Source organism: Macrobrachium rosenbergii, chromosome 7 (assembly GCF_040412425.1).
Source record: "Macrobrachium rosenbergii isolate ZJJX-2024 chromosome 7, ASM4041242v1, whole genome shotgun sequence".
Taxonomy (NCBI): domain Eukaryota; kingdom Metazoa; phylum Arthropoda; class Malacostraca; order Decapoda; family Palaemonidae; genus Macrobrachium; species Macrobrachium rosenbergii.
Genome location: NC_089747.1, coordinates 34,662,489 through 34,685,341, shown reverse-complemented (window position 1 = coordinate 34,685,341; position 22,853 = coordinate 34,662,489). Strand labels below are relative to the sequence as shown.

Below are 22,853 nucleotides of genomic sequence, written 5' to 3'. Positions count from 1 at the left end.
TAGCAATTCTGGAGTCACTATAAATCACAAAATTGTTACACGAGACTTCTATAATTATTTTTGTGGCTGATGATATTGCACATAATTCCACTGTAAATACTGAGGCTTTATCTGGGAGAGAGAACTGATACATTTTGTTTTGGGATACTGCAGCATATTCCACTCTGTATTGTGATTTAGATCCGTCGGTGTATATTGCATAATGTGGACCTTTTCGGATTATATATGTTCTACTGCATGTTGTCTGTGGTATTCTGGAGTACTGTATATGAATGACTTTCTGATAAATATTTCAAGTGTGTACAAATTCTCATTTTATTCATTGTCCAAAGAGGAGGTGATTTTAATATTAAAGGTAACTGTATATATATATTTTAGCAACTCAAACAATCTTCTAGCTCTAATTGGGAAAGGAGGTGGATGACTGTTTATAAACACATCTTTTAATCCAAATAATTTTTTTGTTGGAGAATCATTTGTCTGAATTCTCAGAGCACTCTTCATTGTTACCAGCTGTCCATGGAGAGACAGAGGTAGTTCACCACATTCAACTTGTAAAAAAGACGTTGGTGATGATCGAAAAGCTCCTGAACATATTCTAATGCCTTCATTATGAACTGGGTCTACCGTTTTCAGCGTTGCGTCTGATGCCGAGTCATATATTTCACTTCCATAATCAACGATAGACAGCACTATTGCTTTATATGATAAAGTAAGGGTATGTCTATCAGCTCCCCAAGTAGTGTTCGATAGTTTTTTAATTAGGTTTAATGCTCTTTTACATTTTGATTACATGTATGTTACGTGGGCTTTCCAGTTCAAGTGAGTATCAAATACTAATCCTAAAAATTTTGCTGTTTGGTCAACCGGTATAATATGGTTTCTGATTTTTAAGTCTATTTCTTCCCCTTTTTTCCACTTTTTATTTTTATAAAACATGATTGCTTGGGTTTTATCTATGGAAAATTTAAAGCCTACAGATAAAGCCCATTATCTATTTTTACTATGCTTTTATTACTGATTCGTTCTGCATGTTTTATTCGATATGCTGAATAATACTGTACAGTGTATGGCAAAATCATCCACATACAGGTTACTTTTAATACCAATAGGTAGATTCTTACTGATATCATTAATTGCTAAAGTAAACAGTGTGCCACTAAGGACACTTCCCTGTGGAACACCATTTTCAAGAGGAAATGTTCTACACAGAACATTATCAATTCTCACCTGAAAACCGCGATTTGTCAGGAAGTTTTGGATAAACCTAGGTAAATGTCCACGGATGTTAATTTATGTAACGTTTTTAATACTGCATACCTCCATGTATTATCATATGCCTTTTCAATGTCAAAAAACACGGCTATAGTAATTTTTCATTCAAATCCTCTTCGTATGTGGCCTTCCAAGTTAGACAGAGAATCCAGTGTCGATCTGTTACATTGTGACCCAAATTGAGTGGGAGTCAAAATTTTGTTTTCTAGAATGTGCCATGTTAGTCGAGCATTTAACCATTTTTTCTAGCAATTTCCATAGACAACTAGTTAAAGAAATTGGTCTGTAATTGTTTACATTACTGGGATCTTTTCCAGGTTTGGGGATAGGAATAATTATAGCTTTACGCCACTCATTAGGAAATAAATTTCGAAGCCATAAGTGGTTATAAAACTCTAATAAGTATGTCTTTGCCAAAGGTGCTAAATGGCAGATCATTTCAAAAAACAAATACTGTCACCTCCAGGGGCAGATTTATTTCTGTTCAACAGAGCAAATTCCAACTCTTCCATATTAAATTTTCTATTATAATAAATATCTTCTATGGTTTCAAAATTTGTTGTTATTAACTCTATATTATTTTTCCTTGTTCGGAAATGCTCATCTGAATTTTTGTCGCTACTTACTTTTGCTAAACTTTCACCTATTACATTACTTATTTCTTTAGGATCAAGAATTCTTTTCCCATCCTTTATTATGGCATGTCTAAGTGGTTTAACATGGGTACCATTTATTTTCCTGAATTTTTCCCATATTTTTTGTATGGGAGTATTATTAGAGAGATCTGATACATATTTTCTCCATGAAATGATTCTTCCTTGAATTACTTCTCTTTTAAATTTTGCAGTTATTTTGTTATATAGAGGTTTTGATGTATTAATTTCTAATAATAATAAAGTCAGCTTTTGTAAGGTTCTTTCTAATATCGGTACTGTAATGTTTTGTTTATTTTACCAAATTTTCTATTCAGATTATCTAATCGTCTTCCAATTTGGTATTTTATTTTTATTAATTCTGTTAGTTTTTCAGACCACCATGGGACTTTGTGTTTTGTTGGATGAGATTTGGATTTTGGTATTGCTTTATCAGCTGCATTTGTAATGAAATCAACAAGAAATTTATTAGTTTTATTATGGTCTTTTAAATATTCAAATGGTGGGATATTCCTGGTGTGAAAATCATATTGCTCCCAATCTGCTTTATAAATGTTGTATTGAGGGATATGCTTGGTGGGGTTATTTTGTAATAATGAAATAAATATTGGGAAATGGTCATTTGTATGCAAGTCGTCAACTGTATTCCAATCTAATCTATCAACTATGTTTGTTGTACACAAGAGTTAAGTCGATTGAGGAAAATGTTCCATGTGTTTTAGAAAAATATGTGTTGATTTCGTTATCATCTATGCAGCACATGTCATATGAATCTATGAATTCTGTTATTTACTTCCTGGTCTATTTGAGTCTATACAATTACAGTCCCACACCGGGTTGTGGGCATTAAAATCACCTACTATTAATGTAGGTTCCTTGGCATTAATAAGTGATTCTTCGAGTTTGCTAAAGTCATAATTTTTATTGGGTTGGTTGTATAAATTATAAATTACATAATTATCGTTTTTTATGTGTATTCTAATACTAGATATTTGCAGATCAGTAAAGTTCACAGGTACTTTGTCATAACATACTTTGTTATGTACATATATAGCAATACCTAAATTTCCTTCTTCCTCTCTAGATGAAGATGCTAAGGTATATTTACCTATTGTTGATATTGTTTTGTTGACATGTTGTAAACATAATATCATAGGTTCGTATTCTTTTAGTGATCATTGTATTTCTCCTAGGTGTAATCTGGTCTGCAGACCATTTACGTTCCATTGTATCATATAGCTATTGAAAATATTTTATTATATAGCAGTCGAGTTTTGCTCTCTTTTTTTTGTATTATCAATTTGGATTTTTTCTAATAATTTACTCACGACATTCATTTGTTTTTCTTTATAATACACCAAGTGCTCAACGCACATGCAACCTTTTTCATGGGTACTCAAATCTGTGGTTTCTTTTTTTCTATATTTCATAAAGTTTCTTATAAGGTTTGTTAAACCATCTTTTGTTATGTTTTTGCTATTGTTGCACAATGCAATGAAACAATCATTACATCCACAAGAATTGTCATGTATATTTCTTTCTTTATCCGTTCTTGTTGTACCAATTATTGGTGATGGAGTAATCTCTTCTCCTTTGACTATTCACTATTGTCTAAGGTACGACTGTCATCCACTTCTTCGGTATTTTAGATATCTGTATCCATTGGTTTTACTATTATTTTAGGAGATAATGGTATATTCTTAACTTCTTTTTGTTTTTGTTCTTTCTCCATATCTTGTCTTTGATTTGACCGACGTTTCTCTAACAATTGCTGGTTTCTTTGTTTTGGGTGGTGTTCTTTCCATGGCCTCTTTTTATCTTTAATTTCCAGTCTATCAGGTCCATATCATTTGTACCTGTTTCTTTATTCTTTACCATTTTAATTTTTTTCCCTTGGGCATTAATTTCTTCGTGTGATTTATTTTTCTGTGCTTCGTTACTTCTATTTCTATGTATTTTTGTTTCATTATTGGTTCCTGTTATTGAAGAATATGTATGTTTCTTAGATGGATCTTGCATTCCTCTCACTTTTAATTCCAATTTAGCCTCTTTGATAGACATCCCTGTTCGTTCTTGTAACATTTTCAATTCTGTATTGTATATATAGTACATACATTCTTTGGAACTTGCATGATGATCCTGTCCACAGTTTACACATTTTGGCTCACTACATTTCCATTGTGTGGCATGTTCATCAGATCCACAATAAGCACATACAGGTTCATTACGACAGTTATTCTTCGTGTGTCCATATTTACTACAATTTTGACATTGTAGTGGTTTGGGAACATAAGGTGTCAGTTCTCTATTTTGGCCCAAAATTTTTATTTTTTGAGATAAATCTTGACCCTAAATTTTATCTTTGCAATTCTTAATACTTTATTACTCTGTTTACTAGGTATTATATACAGTATACCTCACAATCTTGGACTTTGGTATATCTCATTTTAAGAGAGTCCAATAGCATATTTTTATCAACCGGTTCGTCATAGGATCATGCTTGTTTACTTTTACATTTACATTGTCAATACTTTTTATTGATAGTCTTCAGACTGGTTTTTTGTTGTGGCTTCTATAAGCCACGTCCTCATTTTTATTTGTCTAAACGACGTTTCTGTCGTCGAGTGTCTTTTTAATAAGAAGTTTTCCAACTTTAGGGCTGAGATTTGTTTTTCTGTTTCCATGGTTAGAAACCTTGACCAACTTTCACTCCCAAAGAGGGAGTCGAAGCGAGTCAAGGTTGGGTCAAGATGATATTTACTTCTTTTTGATTTGTTGTGCACTGGAACATAAGGTTCCAGTGTGATTACATTTGGATTCTTTTTTTGTTTTTTCCAAAGAAAGGTTGCTACAGGAGGTTCCAGCGGTCGTCAACTGTGCCGAGTCACTACCATCAAAGGGCCCAGGGGTACTCAAATCTTTATTTTCACTTGGCATAAAGATTTGAGGGAGGAAAAAAAAAATTAACCTGAAAACCTTAAAAAGATATCATCAGCTTTTCATGGAGTTTTATTCTTCCACCAATGGCACAAGTGAGAACTGACTCCCAAATGTCCGCTCCCTACCCTACCCCATAGGGGATGGCACAACATGATTAGAGTGGCTCAAGTGTAAGCCAAACCTGCTTGCTAGAACTGAGAGTATTACAAGAATACAATCATCCCCACCCTAATCATGTTATGGGCAAACCGGATAGAATGCCGAGTCCTATACATAGAACCAGACCCCCCTGGAATCTGTGGTCCAGTCCTAACGAATAGTTCCGCCTTTGAGCTACCAATCTGGTAACTCTCGGGTCTGAACATTATCAGGCAGTTGATGGTCCTACCACAGTTCTCACTATTTAGCTTCGAATATAAACCCATTCCCAGCTATGATATCTTTTCCTATTTATCAGATCCAATAAATTTTATTAAAAGTGGAAAATTCCACAAATTTAATCTAAAATAATATATAATGGTATATGAGACTCTTGGACTCAAACCCAGAAACAAATTCCTGGGGTTCAAGAGCCCCCTCACCATGTCAAGGTGGTCTTATATCGAGGGGGCCTTGTATTTTAATATTCTACTTACATTTTTATTTATTTATTTATTTATTAATTTAATTAGTTTTTTCTATTTCAATAACTGATCTCTTTTTCCTGTATGTCCTAATATTTTCTGTTACTTATTTCCAATGAACTCCATATTCTTTGGAAACTTGGATTAAAGTCAAGGGCCCTTGTGGGCTTGTTCCATCTTCTAAATAATAATAATAATAATAATAATAATAATAATAATGATAATAATAATGATAATAATAAATAATAATAATAATAATAAATAATAATAATAATAATAATAATAATAATAATAATGTGAGGGACTGGTAAACAACCATGAGCAATAAGATAATCCCTCTCTCATACTGCCAAACCAAAGCATGGACAGCCTCTTGCAGAAGCCATTTACATCATTAGGTTCATCTGGAACTCTGAGCAAGCAGAAAAACACAAGCAACAGTTAATATAAAGGGAAGCTTTAAGTACACAAAACAAAACACGGAATAAAAAGTGGAAGAGCCTTGTAATGCCTGATGTCCCAAAGTTTTCCTCTCTTTTACAAGTACAGGTTGTCCATCACTAATCCGGCATCATTGGGACCTGGAGGGTGCCGGATTAGCCATTTATTAGGCTAGAATACACGAAACACAGTAGCTAAGCACCTCATCCTAGAATTAAAATATCCCATAAATCACTACAAGTTGGTTAATAAAGAAAAGACAATTATCAAATACAGGTAGTGCTCGAGTTACGATAATTCGACTTACGATATTTCGAGTTTACGATGGGGTTAGCAATTAATACCGATACAAAAATATTTAGGAAATATTTTTAGATTTCGCGCAGGTGCAGGCAGCGAGAGAGACCAACTTCTTTTTCTCCATCTCTTTATTCCATCTGCTAGTTAAAAAAGTAAAAGAGAATGATAAAAGTATTGTTAGTAACGTTATACTCTTGAGTAAATGCATACAGCCATAAACAACTGAATGGGAAACTGCTGTTTTGCTAATAATCGTATCGGATAACAACTGTTGTGCTTGTATTTCAACCATCGTACGGTAATACACAATTACTGTAGTTGTTACAAATGACGTTAAGTACTGTACAATAGGCCTGATATATTTTTTACACTATACCCTTGTTCGCTTTGGAGAAAAGATCGTCAGGGAAATATACTGCTACAGCAACTTTAAGCTGCAAGTTGTAGCTGAAGCTGAGAAAACAATATTCAAGCTGCTAATGACTATAAATTATCGTGCATCGGCAACGTGGATGATACTCGACCGTAAATAAAACTGGAGAGAATGTATTTTAATCAAAACTACTGGGCATGAAAGAATACAAATTACTGCTGTTTTCACGCCGATAAAAGATAAATATGTAAAACGCGTATTATGATGAAACCAAGAGAAAATAGCGAACGGAATCTTGATTTTTTTACTAAAAAAAAAAAAAAGCCGCGATTCCCGCAAACGTCATATATTAACGAAAAAATAGCTAAATTAATTTCACAACGAGACCTATTTAAGTTATACAGTGATCCCTCTCCACATCGCGCTTCAACTTTGCTAGCTTCATTGCATCGTGGATTTTTCAGAAATACTCATCGAAAAATTAAAATTAAAAAGTACCGCCATATCGGCAGCCATATTGTGGAAAACAGCGATGTTTCATCATGTTACGCGAGAAGAACGGCTTGCGAGACAGACGCTCAAGGACTGGAAGCTTTGTATATACCCACGGGCACTCGGACAAGGCACGTGATTGGTACACAAGAGAATATCTTATCATCTCACTGTTGATGTTTCATCTTTAATCACTGTAAAAATAATTAAAATCCGAATTTCATACGTAAGCAACTCAAGGATACTGTATACTCTCTCATCCCCAGCTTGTCAAGCCAAGACTTAGTCTCGTCCCAAGCTACTGTGCTGTACACACCAGTTCTCTCTCTCTCTCTCTCTCTCTCTCTCTCTCAATAAAATATGAATTACTGTATCATAAACTTTTATGTACAAAATTAAAAATAATTTCATTCATAAATTTGTTTCTTTATCAACTAAAAAATTATTTTCCTAATTCTTTCGGTAGTAGTGAGCAGCTTCAGTCAGCTGATTCTCAGAACGTAAACATTACAAATATGGGACGATCTTTTTTTTTATGCATATTACGGTGATAACAGATCAAAATAGTAATACAGTGTTTAAGTGCATAGGAAGTGTTTATAACAATGTGGGAAAGTCTAATAGTGTGGGAAAGGTTTATAAGAGTGTGGGGAGGGTTTATAAAGCCTTTAAATATATATGTATATAGTAAATAATGAAATAAATACAAGGTCGCTACTTCATTAAATAAATAATTATGCTGTTCGTACTTCGCGGAATTTCAATTATCGCGGCTGGTCTTGGAACCTATCTCCCACGATAAACGAGGGGTCACTGTATTTTGACTTAAAAACACTTCGTATAACGAAAAATATCCTTGTCCCAAATAAATAAAGTATCCATATTCATTTACGCCAACTAGAAGCAAGAAAAGCGCTTTGAACTTAGTTAAATGCGGCGAAATAAACACTGCGATACCGATTCCCAAAACAAAACATTGATCGCAATTTATAATACAATTGGAAACAATGTAGTAAAGCATAACTTTTTAAAAGATCCATGAAAAAGATGCACATTTGTTATGTTGATGTTTGTATAATACTGATAATATGCGAATAGAGTTCAGTATAATGTAGGCTAGGCTACCAGTTTGTTGATGCAGCACACTGCGCCACCAAATCGAAAAGGCCGGCGAGCGAGTTAGCGCAGCGACCCGGGATATTTGAAAATTAGTGCGGAAACATTGGAAATTACTCTAGCCGAAATTTGTGCCGGATTACTGATTGTTCCGGACTACTGATTGCCGGATTAGTGATGGTCAACCTGTACTCCAAAGATGAGATACCTAAGAGATGATGGAAGCCACAAGAAAAGCAATTTTTATTGCATGTATTTAGGATGAACAATCTCAGTACTGTACCTGTACTAAAGACCAGGAACCTAGTTGGTGTTAAGCAATGAAATGAGTTAACCAAACCAAAAAATAAATTTGTAATGATGGGAGCCACCTGAATGAGTAAAAAAATTTAGCATATTCAGAATAGCCTAACAATGATAGAAATGATGACCAGCTATCTATGAAGGAAGCTTAATGAGAAGTCTAGTTCCAAGTTAATCCACAATGTAAATCCAATTGTTAATAATTATATGCAAAATCACCTTCTCAGGTTTTGGAGAGTCTTCAAAGCGCTTTGCACATATAAGGAAAACATCTGGGGCAGGTTTTCCATTCTTCACTTCTGGATCTGTTGAAGCTAGCACTACGTGCCCGAACATTGACACAAAATCCTTGTGATTTGTGGTCTTCAATTCATAACTATCTTGTGCACCTCCTGACGCAATGGCAATGGGAATCTTGTGGTTGTGGAGGTGGCGAACTAATTTCTCAGCTCCTAAGGGTCAAAACATTTTCCACGGATTAATGGTTTTACCAAACAGTATATAAAAGCACTTTCAAAAATATACTACTGCCATGAAGTATTTCAAGTATCCACAATATATTTCAAAACTTCTGGATCCCTAGTTCTACCAAAGATGAATTAACTTCATTTATTATTTTAAAACTTATTCTATAGTTATTGTGTAAAGCCTAGAGCACATATAATTTATCAGGTTGGTAAAGAATTGTACTTGCAGAAGATTAATTATTCCCAAATGATTATTTTGAAAAGCTTCAACTCGCCAAAATAATTTTTTAACTTGCAAAGCAAACTCCAAAAGCATTACGCAATACACTTCAAAGTACAGTATACTGTGCACTAAGCCTTACTAATAATTAATTCTACCAGTTACAGTACAAAATAGTAAATACACACTTCAAAGCATTAACCCAAAAAGCATGTCATATACAGTTAATTAATCATGCATGAAAAATGGGAAAAATTATTATTAACTAATAAAGCAATTATGCAAAACAAACATTTTTCTTGACATTTATAAAATTATGAAAAGAAACTAGTATTAAACAATATAACTTTCATGAGCTTTGAACCACTTGGTCATCATTTCATAACAGAAGCTTTGAATTTATTTTGATACTGAAGGTTGTACACAAAAAAAATGCTGTTTTGTAATTATATTCACTTACATCATTATACAGTACAAGAAAAATGTTCTTTCACAGACTCAAGCAATCACTAGTTTTACAAGCAACAAAATATAAAATACAGAGCACATGCATGCAGGAACGTAAAGGGTTCAAAATCAATGTAGGATATGGTAAGTATAATGACAAAAATCTTAATTCTTTGTAAGAAGAGAGTGAGGAGATCACAGTCCTCAAAATGTTACTTCTATTGATCAGCCAACATATGGAGTGAATCTGCATTACACAAAAGATCAGATACTTGCACTACAAAAAATATCAGGTACTCCAATAACTATGTATCTGGGGGTTTAAACACTACATCAACAGCAATAATCTGTATATCATTCTGGGTTCTTCAAGACAAAAATGGTAAAAGACAAAAGTTATTCATATATACAGTAGTAAAACAAATTCCTTAACTGGTAAACTAATCATATGTTCAAACATGGGTCTTACACCTTCAAATGCCAGTTAATCAAATTCCTTATTCAGTGGTCACACTGCCTATACACAAACTCAACATCAGTGCCTCAACAAATGAGCAATGACATCGACTGTAAAGACTTGTTTATGTAAATGACCTAATGTCAACCAATGCATATGCAATCTTGGACAAGTTTCTTCAAGACATTTCACTAGAACCAATATCTTTTTAAATAATTTAACCAATAATTTTTTTTAAAGAAATCAACCTACTTTGCAAGATGAAATTTTAATTCTATTTTAGTTCTAATTATCTAGCCCAGCTCTGCAAAAGTGGTCTGATTAAACAATCCATTTGGTACCTTATTTTTAATCATTCATACCAACTTTAAATGTAAAAGGAATATGTTCTAGCCTCATCCTACAAGGTTTGCAAGCCACAGCAGTATTAAAAAAATTAACACATGAATGGAATAGTAGTTTAATTGCTGACTTAACAAATGTTGATAAATCTACAAATTTAGAAATCATTTTCTCAACTTCCATGGACAACAGCCATTAAATAGTAAACAAAGAAAAAACTCCATATTCTTCCCCTCCATATTTCTGTACCCAACTACTTTGTTTCTCAAATACCTCAACATCCACACCATAAAAAAATGAAGTCCATTAACTAGAGCAAATCTGCAAAAGCTTCTGAAATTTGAATGTCAAAATAAACAGTAGGTATGCACACATAAACACTTCAAAGACACATTGCTGTCGCACACATAAACACTTTAAAGACACAAGCTGTATCACTTTCCATGAAAGTACTTTAATCTCTTCCAACTATGATCACCATTCAAGTTTCAACACCTGGTTTTCCCTTTTGGGGTTAAATGGGAAACATTTCTCTCCTCTCTCTAATACTGAACTTTAAACCAAAATTTCAGTCTCATCCAGGTTTTCACATCTCTCTCTTCTAGACCTGTGTATTTTCTGATTGACCATTCCTCTCCACTTCTCACTGCACACCAAAACCATCTCGATCTTTGAACTCTCCATCTATTTCAAGCTTCTGGACACCAACTCAGCTGCTTTCTCCTTTGTAATAAAATGTTTTCAAAAGTACCCCAGCCATGAATCAAAGCATCTTATAGTCTTCCTCTACAGAACTCAAGTATCCATGTCACCGCTACATGGACAAATGCCAGCATTATGCATAAATTAAAACTTTTTTATAATTTCTAATGGGAAATACATTATTACCATGAAGTTCCACAATCTACACTGCCTCCATTTATCAAGGCAAATAGAAAAAGTGCAATTTCTAAAAAATCAAATTACATTTCCATGATTCCAGTCACTAAAGTTTGTTAACAGGGTAGTTACAATTGTGAACAGTGAGTGGGTTGGAACACTAGCCATTCACTATCTTAACCCTCACTTTTTCTTGTCTACAAGGACAAGAATAAGAGTTAGTTAGAGGTGGGCCATTAGATATGAGATGAAGATTTGTATATCCAGAAAAACTGCAGTTTACTTCAAGAAAAACAGTAGTTTGCTCCAAAACAGCACACAAGCCTTTGTCCAGTAACAGACTCACTCTTGTGGAAATTGAGTGGTACAGTTGCCTCAAAGTATTCCTTTACCCCCTACCCTTATGTTTTATGAAAATGACATGGGTGTTTGTATTTTCTGTAAATGAAAGCCTATTTGTCTTATAACGACAGACGTGAACGGTCGAGTTATTGGTAAGCCAATGCTCATATTTTCTAAACACTATTGTAGAAAATATGTTAATGATATATGAATAATAGCTCACATTACAAGTGAAATGAGTTGTTGTTAAATAAATATAAAAATAGTAAAGTAATGGAGGAATAAAAATAGCAATGGTAAAAATCATACTCAATCCTGATTAATCATACATCGTCAACTTCATTATATTCAGGTGTGGCAAGCGTTTCCTGAAATCAAACTTTAGTTCATAATAGATATTTGGGGTCAATTTCAGTACAATTATTTGAATGGAAATGTCTTCGATTTACATAATCCATCAGTTTATAAAGTAATGAGATTACAAACTGCAAATTTCAAGATCTATATTATACTTATAATTTCATAAAGGCAATTATGATAGGCATTGACAGGTTATGGTATGGAAGGCTTGGGGAAAAATTAATAGACAGCCCAATGTATAAAGGAACGAATATATCCAGTGTATCACTCATATTTTTTTTCGAGCCACGTCTCACCAGAATAGCCAAGATGGAAATTTCTCTGGGCGGTAATTGAACCTGAGTCATCTGAGTAACAACACACCTTAACCAACCTGATGGTCTTTATATCAGTGGTAGGTATGGCTGCACACCAATATATTCAGTACAGTACTTAGATGTGATGATGATGATGATGATGATGAGAGAGAGAGAGAGAGAGAGAGAGAGAGAGAGAGAGAGAGAGAGATGAGAGAGAGAGAGAGAGAGAGAAAATATGGTTGGGTTTATTTTTGTCAATTTCGTTAGTATTATTATACAATACTATATAGACCTTTTATAATACTTTGAGAATGACAACAGGGACTCGTTTAACGTTGTATAACTGAGAGAGAGAGAGAGAGAGAGAGAGAGAGAGAGAGAGAGAGAGAGAGAGAGAGAGAGAGAGCCAGTAAGTGATGTGACCACTGTTAGTCCAATGTCATTCTCTTTAGTAGCTCTTTAGTGACTGGAAGTGACAATGGATTGCAATCAACAAAGAAGAATCAGCAATAGGAGCAGAATTGTAGGCATGAGAGAGACTGGCATGTCTTACAAACGTATTGCAAGAGAATTGGGAATTTCATTGCCAACAGTCCGACTTTTGTGTCGAATATGGGAGGAGTCTGGAAACCTCAACAATAGGCCAAGAGCTGATGGGCCAAGAAAAATGACCCCAGAAGAAGATAGGGCAATTATGGAAGTAGTCACACAAAGCCCACTCACAAACGCAGTTGTCATAAGGGACACACTGAACTTGCGTGTTTCGGCTGGAACTATAATAGGCTCCACGCAGACAGTATCCACCACAGGACTCTGGCAGTGAAACAAAACCTGGAGGATCAGCATAAAGCAGCATGGTGGGAAATTGCTCAATGTTATTTGGAAGAGGGATTAGGCTTCTGGGGCAGAGTAATTTTCAGTAACGAAAAGACCTTCACTTCTAACACGCATGGTCATCTGCAATGCTGGAGGCGTGATAATACTAGATACGACAGCCAGAATATTTATCAAGTGGCCAGAAGCAGCCATATCACCTGTAACGTTTGGGGGTGGATACACCTGCATGGCATTGGTGAATTGGCTGAGATCAGTGGAAGGTTCAACACTGAGCAGTACAGTATTTCGAAATTTTGAAGGAGGTGATGGCTCCTTCTGTTTGTGCTTATGCTCTTCCCTATCCTGAGCAGATAGCTTTTATGCAGGTATGTGCATTTTTTTTTTTAGTATTTCATATATGAATGCCCTTTCTTGACAATTGACATGGTATCAACTCATTGCTGATATTGGTCATAACGTAGTTTCAAATTACTTAATACGACTTTTGTCTTGGATTTATTGATTTTATAACTGAAAAAGGATCTTACATCAACATCACTGACCTACATTCCCTGATGACTCTAAAGGTGCCAAATAAAGCCAGTGAAATTGTTGTAGGGCCTCTTTTACCTCTTCATGAAAAGTAGACCAAATATTCTTATAAACACACAACTCCTAAGTCTCCTCCTCCTTTACTACTCAAGCCCTTTTATTAATTATTATTGTGACTCTTTTTGCTGGACTGAACTGCATTTTTTATAGCGTAGTCGCTGTTTCGTCCTCAAGGAGTTACCCTTCATGGTGTGCTAGCGCCTCATGGTGACTAGACTAGTACCAAAGAAATATTTTTCTAGCCTGGTCTTGTAGCTGGGTACTGTGTTGTAACGAAAACACTATGACACATGATAAGAGTATAACGGACTCAAAGATAAGGGGGCATTTTTCCTTATCTTCAGCAAAGCTGAAACCAGTTTTTCCTGTGTCAAAAAATGCAAGAAGTGACCATTGCGCATGCACGTCTGCCATCTTGTTTACGACCAGGGCAGGCAAGAGACCAGCTCCATTACCCTCTGCTAGTGCAAGCTATGCACATGACGCTTCAGTGCTCCTGTTTTCACCAGCAAGAATTATGGAAACATCCAAACGCAAAAGTTATGTGCTTATTTTTAAGCTTGAGTTAAAAATTGTTAGTTTTAACTGTGGAACAAATGTTTTTTGTGTATGGAATCCCGGAAACCAGACTTTGTTTTCAGATCACATGGTCGGTGCTCTCCCATGATCTCTGTTATTTGTGGAAGCCCCAAAAATTTGAGTTTTTGATCATTCAATTTAAAATGTGTAACTAAAGAAATGTTCCAAAATTTAATATCAATTTAGATAATCCTTTCAGATAACGATGTCCACAATAGCCTAGGCAGTAGCCTAAAAAATTCAGTGTGAATAATGTAAACATAGTAGATGTTGTCCATAGCCTATATCCTAGGATTACATATCCTAAAGGTGATTTAAATAACCTGGATTAGGTAGTAATCCAATTTAAGGCAAGTAAGAACCTTTTAAGACCTATTCTTATATGGACCTAGGCAACAGCCTAGTTTACACCCAGGGTCCTAGAATTTGATAAACACGAAACTAATATTTTCCCTCTCTATAGCCTCTATAATTGTGTATGATCTAACATAATCAAGGAATAGGCAGTAGCTATATTAGTTTAAGTGACAAACTTTTACAAACATCCCTTTATTGAACAATAACTTTCCCAGACGGTAATCTAGAACTAGATGAAAATAGTAACCTGTGCCAGATGAGATGGTAGTCTAGCCTTAAGGCTACATACTAAGGCAATGGTGTTTTCTGTAACCATACCCTTGTGAAATAAATAGTCCAGATTAGGCAGTACCGTAGATTAGAGTAAGTGATAAACTGGCTGTAAGAGTGTACATTACTGAGTTACTATATCATTTAATAGACCAAATAACCTAGGATTGGATACAAACAAGGGAGGTTGTCAGCCTAAGCTAGACAAAAATAGTAGCCTAACTGTGTTTACTTATTAGCAAGTTGCTAAGTTTGTATATCCTGTATATTTAAGTGTGATCTATAAAAATCTGGATTAGCTAATACCCTATACTAGGCTAAGAAAGAACATATAAACAGTATTCTAGGAATAATAACATTGGTAAGGGAAGCCTAGGAATACAAATAAACAGTATTCTAGGGTCAATAACATTAGTAAGGTCTTATGAAGCCTATACCCTTACAGGTGATATAAACCTAGAACAGGCAATAGCCTAACTAGATTAAGTGGAAATCCCTTAAGGGAATGTTCCTACTGTTAATTTAGAAACAGTGGGGCTGAGTATCAGACAAAAAGGAAGTCTCAGCTATATAAAACAAAAAACCAGATTATAAGAGGATTAATTTATGGTGTAGTTTATGTCCTTCGGTTTTTAATTAACCTAGAATAAGAAACAACCTAGAATAGATTAAGCGAGAATCTTCTAAGAGATCTTCTATGCTTAGACTAAGGTAGATTATACTAGAAGGATTAACCTAAGCCATTTTAAACAGTAGCTTGGGTTAGTTATTACACAAATTAGTTTATAGAAGATTAGTCCTTGTGGCATGACAATTTAGAATTAAAATTTCCAATAGCCATTGCAAAAGGACTAACAGTTGAAGTAATGCAGCCCTATATGCTGTCAGAGTCAACCTAAACCTAAAATGGTTTAAGTTAACCTGGACATTTTATAAAAGGTAATACATTTACGCACAGTAACCAAATTAACCTGTAAGATGTAATATACTAATGGCACAAGGTTTTACAAAAGTGTCCATTTTTAAAAACAATTTATACTAATTAGTTTCTAACAACAACTTGGTTCTTTCACTACAGGGACCCCATTATGCAGGACCCTCAACTCAAGTGTTCCATAGCAAATTGCTCGGTTCACTTTTTTGCCAGTGGGTACGGCCCATTCCACCTGCCATGAGCAGAGTCCTTGCAAAAAACAGGACAGATTTGCTTGGTCACCAGATATGTGCAAAATTTGCAGTGTGTTCTTGGCAGCAAGTTTTAAAGACGAGACAGCTTGTTTCAGGCTGTCACGATGGGGCCTAGGGTTCAGCAAGGGGTAGGAAGGGGGAGATTATATCTTTCCAGCAGAACTCCTGCGGCATATATTTAACCCATCCTCAGATGATCCATATTTGGACCAAAACCCAGTAACATCAGTCTCCAATACCTCCCAGGTAAAACCTGCTGAGAAAATGGAGGAAGTTCCTGTTGGAGGTGATTATCATTTAGATGAAGTTGATGTTGCTACCGAAATGACCTTGCTGAACCCAGAAGGATCAGGGACACTACCTTCAGCTTACCAGGGGAGAAACTTTCCAGAAGGAATTCAATCCCCCATGCAACTTTCAGAAGCTGATCAGGATCCTTCCCCCAGAAGGGATACAAGGATTCTATTAACCCCAAGCGAAATGACTACATTTTGCAGATGAGTAGAGTTACTTGCCCAGGACCTCTGCCCCCTGGGCAACAGGCAGTCACAGTTCAGCTGTGGATGCTCAGTCAGACTATGCAAGCTCCCCAAAAATGATACACAGTTTGCAGTATTTGATCAGTTCCGTAAGGAAATTATGAGTAATATCAAAGATGCCCTTGCCACAGAACGGCAATACAGTATATATGATGGACATACTGCACGATTCCGAACAGGAAATTAAAGAAATCAAGTCAGTGATGTACACTCCAAAGTGTAAACGTACTGCATCCTGCAATCAAAAAAGGAACGTGGAAACAAACTCTGACTAAACAAAATCCAAGGTTAATTATAAAGCTTCAGGTCAGAACATAACAGGGGCTCCAACATTCTCCCCTGATGATACTGATAATACTTGGTGAGATGCTTCAATGTGTATTTTCTCTCCTGATGGTAAGTATCTAATTAATGAGAGAAAAACCTTGATTGAGATTGTACATGTGGAGTTTAGAGACAGGCATTCCCTAATACAGAATGGTGCCTGATACCACCCTTGTCAGACATGGAGAAACCTCAAAAGGAAACAGTTCTCTTGTGTGGGAATACAGCATTAAAAGCTGTTGATGATGCCCTTTACCAGATCTACGGTAGGTGGATCTATACTCCCATTATGAATAAAACCCAACTTGCTCACCAAGTACCTCCAGCCTTCTGTCCCTTCACCTTTAAAATAATTAACCATGTGAAGGCAAACTTCCAGAATTATGTAGTAACTAGAAAACAGGAGTCAATGGCAGAACTAAAACCATTTGTCACAGTCCTCCCGGTTTAGAAAAATTCCACCAAGGAGTGGCCAACACTTCAACTCCCTTTTGAAAGGAAAAAAGCTCCCCTTGGATGTTGCTGCTCAGCAATTTGGGACCCCTATGAGAAGAATCTCAGATGAGACAGCTTCATCAGAATTCCGTGCTAGGACTCTTCTCCTTAGTATCTTAACCTCTTCCCCCTTGCTAGAAGCTGCCACCAAAAGGCTTCCAGAGGATTCCAGTACATTTTTTGCTGCTCTGGCTAAAAGTCTTATGAGAACACTATGGGAAGCACTCTACGACTTTTTAGAGTGGCCCTAAAAAGTATGAATGGAAACATTGGAAGGCTCCAACAAGTCACTTCCTAATGTAACTGCTTTATTACAGTCTAATCTCTTCTGTAGGGACCTGTTTGAGGATTCTGTAGTAACACAAATCAACGAGCAAGCACGACAAGAAAATTGTACAGTGTACGCTCTTCTGGGAAAAGAATTCAGGAAACAAAAAACCCAAAATTTCCCTTTACCCAACTCAAAAAGGCTCGCTTTGATCAAAAATCATATAAGCCTTCAGTCACCTCCAAAACCTTTCCTCATAAACAGATAGGCAGCCAGAAGGGACGACCCCCTTCAAAAGGACAGCAACAGCCATATCAGCGAGGACATCCTTTTCATAGGGTCCAAAAACCGTCTTACAAAGGAAAAGGAAAAGCAACGCCAGACATGCCCATCAAAGGAAAAGGTAGAGGAAGAGGGGGATATCAATAGGAATTGTGTGGTCGGGGGTTGACTCAAAGACACCACAAGGATTGGAAGTCTTTTCCTTGGGGACACAGGATTGTTCTCAACGGGCTGGGGTGGATATGGTCTCATCCTCCCCTGCCTTTAAAAGGGGTTCTTTCAAGCATCAAACCCCTCTCTGGAAGATTACGTGCAGAAGGCCCTATTAAAAGGCGCCATAGAGAAACATGCGTATATTCGCCACCAGGCATGTCTCTTCAGTGTTCCCAAAAAAGGATTCCTCCGAACAAAGAGTGATCCTCAACCTATTAACATTGAACAAATACATTGTTTGCCAAAAGTTTCGGATGACTACCGTTGCCCAAGTACGTTCAGTCATTCCAAAAGGGAAATGAACAGTTTCTATAGATCTGAAAGACACATAATGGCACATCCCTAGTGCCACTCCCTTTCACCCCTTCCTAGGGTTCCGGATAGGGAAAGAGACGTACAGGTTCAAAGTTCTGCCTTTTGGACTAAACATTGCCCCAAGAATTTTTTACAAAATTAGCAACAATAGTTGTCCAGGAACTCATGTAAGAAGGAATAAAACTAATAGCATACCTAGACGACTGGTTAATCTGGGGGCCACAAGAAAAGAATGCTTGAAAAACCTAAGAGCAGTGATCAACAGACTCCAGTCAAAAGGTTTTATAATAAATTGGGAAAAATCCCGCCTCACGCCCAGCAGACGTTTTCAGTGGTTGGGACTGTGTTGGGATACTCTTCAGGGCCTGTTGTCTCTCCCCATCAAAACTCAGAACAGAATAAGGAAAAACTTCAAAAGGTTCCTAGAGCAGCCCAGAGTTTCAAGATGGCAATTAGAACACATGATGGGTCTACTGCAGTTTGCATCAGTAATCGATCCAATACTCAGATTGTAAAAGAAAAACATGAACAAATTTTGGCTGTCGCACACAAGACAAAAGCTGTGAGACAGATCTCACCAAAAGAATCAAAAAGTCGGGGAGACACTTAAGCCTTGGACCCGGAAGGAATCTCTGTCGAAACAGGTCACCCTGACTCCTCCATCTGTAAGAGTGACAATACACACAGATGCCTCGTTGACAGGTTGGGGAGGACATTAGGAGGATCATCAGGTGGCAGGGAGGTGGTCAGCTACTTTGAGGAAGTGTCATATCAATTTCCTGGAACTGATGGCTGTCTTTTGTCTCTCAAAAAACTCAAACCTCCAGAAGAGAGACACATTCTGTTGGTTCTAGACAACACGACTGCAATGTCCTGCATCAAGAGATGAGGGTAATGTTCACCTCCTCTCAACATGGTAATGCTAGCCATCCTTCGGATGGCACAAGTTAAGAAGTGGCACCTGTCTGCAATTCACTTCACAGGGTCTCTCATTATAATAGCAGACTTTCGAGGAAAACGACAGCCTCAACAGAGTGGATGCTGGACAACCATTCTTTTCAAACAATAGCCAACATGCTTCCATAACCGGAAGTGGACCTGTTCGCCAGATACGAGAATCACAAACTTCCAGTATATGTATCTCCGAACTTGGACAATCAAACAATATCAAGAGATGCCTTCCTACAAGACTGGAACAATTGGAGGACCTATATCTTTTTCCTCTATTGTCCCAGATTTTGAAGGTTTTGAGCAAACTCCTAACCTTCAAAGGAACAGCTTACTTAACCCTTTAACGCCGAAGCCCTATTTACAAAAACGTCTCCCGTATGCCGGCGGCGTTCGGTGAGTTAGCGCCCGAAGCGGAAAAAGTTTTTCAAAAAATCACAGCATGCTTAGTTTTTAAGATTAAGAGTTCATTTTTGGCTCATTTTTTTGTCATTGCCTGAAGTTTAGTATGCAACCATCAGAAATGAAAAAAAATATCATTATCATATATAAATATTGGAATATATGACAGCGAAAAAAAAAAAAAAAACTCGTATATAATTGTATACAAATCGCTGTAAGCAAAAGCGGTTAAAGCTAATGAGTTAATTTTTTTAGTTGTATTGTACACTAAATTGCAATGATTTTGGTATATAACAAATTTTAAAACGATCAAAGCAACACAGAGAAAATATTATCACAAAATGATGCATGAATTAAATAACGCTGTGGGCGTAAAAAAATGTTTTTTTCAAAAATTCACCATAAATCGAAATATTGGGCTAGAGACTTCCCGTTTGTTGAAAAATGAAGCTAATTGATTGAATATTACTAGACTGTAAGTGTTTTAGCTTACAATTGCAGTTTTCGACCATTTCGGTCGAGTTAAAGTTGACCGAAAGTCGAATTTTTTCTATTTATCGTGATTTATATGGAAATATTTCAAAACTGATAAAAGCTACAACCATGAGTTATTTTTTGTTGTATTCTAAATGAAATTGCACACATTTTCATATGTAAAACTTTATGTAACGACTAATTTAAAGCGGTGCAAATATTACGACAACGAGACGAACGAATTTCTGAGATGTTCGGCAAAGTTACCGCGCAGACGTAAGGAAAATGTTTTTTTAAAAAATTCACCATAAACCGAAATATTGTGCTAGAGACTTCCAATTTATTGCAAAATGAAGGTAAACGATTGAATATTACTAGAATGTAAGAGTTTTAGCTTACAATTGCGTTTTTTGACCATTTCAGTCGAGTTAAAGTTGACCGAAGGTTGAAATTTTGGCAGTTATCGTGATTTATGTGAAAATATTTCAAAACTGATAAAAGCTACAACCATGAGCTATTTTCTGTTGTATTCTACATGAAATTGCGCACATTTTCATATATAAAAGTTTATGTAACGACTTATGTAAAACGATGCAAACATTACGACAACATGACGAAAGAATTTCTGAGATGTTCGGCTGAGTTACCGCGTGCAGACGTAAGGAAAAAAAAATTTTTTTTTTCAGAAATTCACCATAAATCGAAATATTGTGCTAGAGACTTCCAATTTATTGCAAAATGAAGTTAAACGATTGAATATTACTAGAATGTAAGAGTTTTAGCTTACAATTGCGTTTTTACCATTTCAAAACTCAGTTAAAGTTGACTGAAGGTTGAAATTTTGGCAGTTATCGTGATTTACGTGAAAATATTTCAAAACTGATAAAAGCTACAACCATGAGCTTTTGTATGTTGTATTCTACATGAAATTGCGCACATTTTCATATATAAAAGTTTATGTAACGACTAATATAAAACAGTGCAAACATTACAACAACATGACGAAAGAATTTCTGGCGCGGACGTAAGGAAAAAGTTTTTTCAAAAATTCACCAGAAATCGAAATATTGTGATAGAGACTTCCAATTGGTTGCAAAATGAAGGTAAATGATTGAATATTACTAGATCGTAAGAGTTTTAGCTTAAAATTGCGTTTTTGACCATTTCGGTCAAGTCAAAGTTGACCGAAGGTTGAAATTTTGGCAGTTATTGTGGTTTATATGAAAATATTTCCAAACTGATAAAAGCTACAACCATGGGTTGTATTTTGCTGTATTGTACATGAAATTGTGCACATTTTCATATATAAAACTTTATGTAACGGCTAATATAGAACAGTGCAAAAATTACGACAAAATGACGAAAGAATTTATGAAATTTTCAAAGGAGTTACCTCCCGTGCGTAAGAAAAAGTTTTTAAAAAATTCACCATAAATCAAAATATTGTGCTAGAGACTTCCAATTTGTTGCAAAATGAAGCTACATGATTGAATATTACTAGAATGTAAGAGTTTTAGCTTACAATTGCGTTTTTCGACCATTTCGGTCGAGTCAAAGTTTACCGAAGGTTGAAATTTTTTGTAGTCGACGTACGGTACGTCCACTCGGCACCCAACAGACAATTTTAGTCGACGTATGATACGTCCAATAGGCGTTTAAGGGTTAAGAGCCCCAAACTGGCCAAACAGGCATTGGTTCCTATCACTTCAGCAACAGGCGAAAAGATCAATTCCACTGTCATACGCTGTTCTATCCCAGAAAGTAGGAGGGAAAATCATTTACGCATCCTCCTTTCTGAGCCGAGACCTCCACGTATGGATTTTTTAAAAATTACCTACCGTGAAAACTACCCACCCAACATTGCTAGGTACCTAGTGCAAAAATTACGGACGTCATCTATCCGACAATACCAGTCTGTAGGGAAGATATGGTTAGATTGTATCCATACTGAGAGCCCAGTTGAAATTTCTATAGAAACACTTTTAAATTTTATGATATATCTTTTTGAAGACAAATGCCTTGCAGTTACAACAATCATGGCATACAAGGCAGCACCAACAGAACCATTGCTTTATGGATTTGGGACTGACTCCTGCATATAAGCTGTTACTTCCCTTCTGCTGTCTTTTGCTGTACAGCAACCTGCTCCCAAAAGACTCCCAATTACTTGGTCCCTGAACAAGGTACTTGGACTTCTATGTACCCCTCAGTTCAGCGGACCCAATACAACCATAACTCACAAGCTACAGAAGGCGATCTTCCTGATTGCATTACCATCAGGAGCCCGTATGGTGAACTGGGATCTCTTAGACGGGGAAGATATATCACACAAACTGCTGATAATCAATTATTATTGTCCCCAGGCCCATCATTCCTGGCCAAGAATGAGGATCCTTTAAGAAGGAAATTTCCTCTTCTTATATGAAAACTCAATTTAGCCAA

At 36.1% G+C, this 22,853-nt stretch overlaps 1 protein-coding gene across 3 annotated transcripts in view; it reads right to left on the bottom strand.

Annotated features, from left to right (window-relative positions):
- The window catches only part of LOC136840295 (pseudouridine-5'-phosphatase-like), a 232,969-nt gene that overhangs the window by 36,560 nt on the left and 173,556 nt on the right, over positions 1-22,853 (bottom strand). For all 3 annotated transcript variants that reach the window (XM_067106979.1, XM_067106982.1, XM_067106980.1), the window contains exon 4: positions 8,736-8,968. In XM_067106979.1, the coding sequence (XP_066963080.1) occupies positions 8,736-8,968 (233 nt within the window). The remainder of the gene's footprint in view (positions 1-8,735; positions 8,969-22,853) is intronic.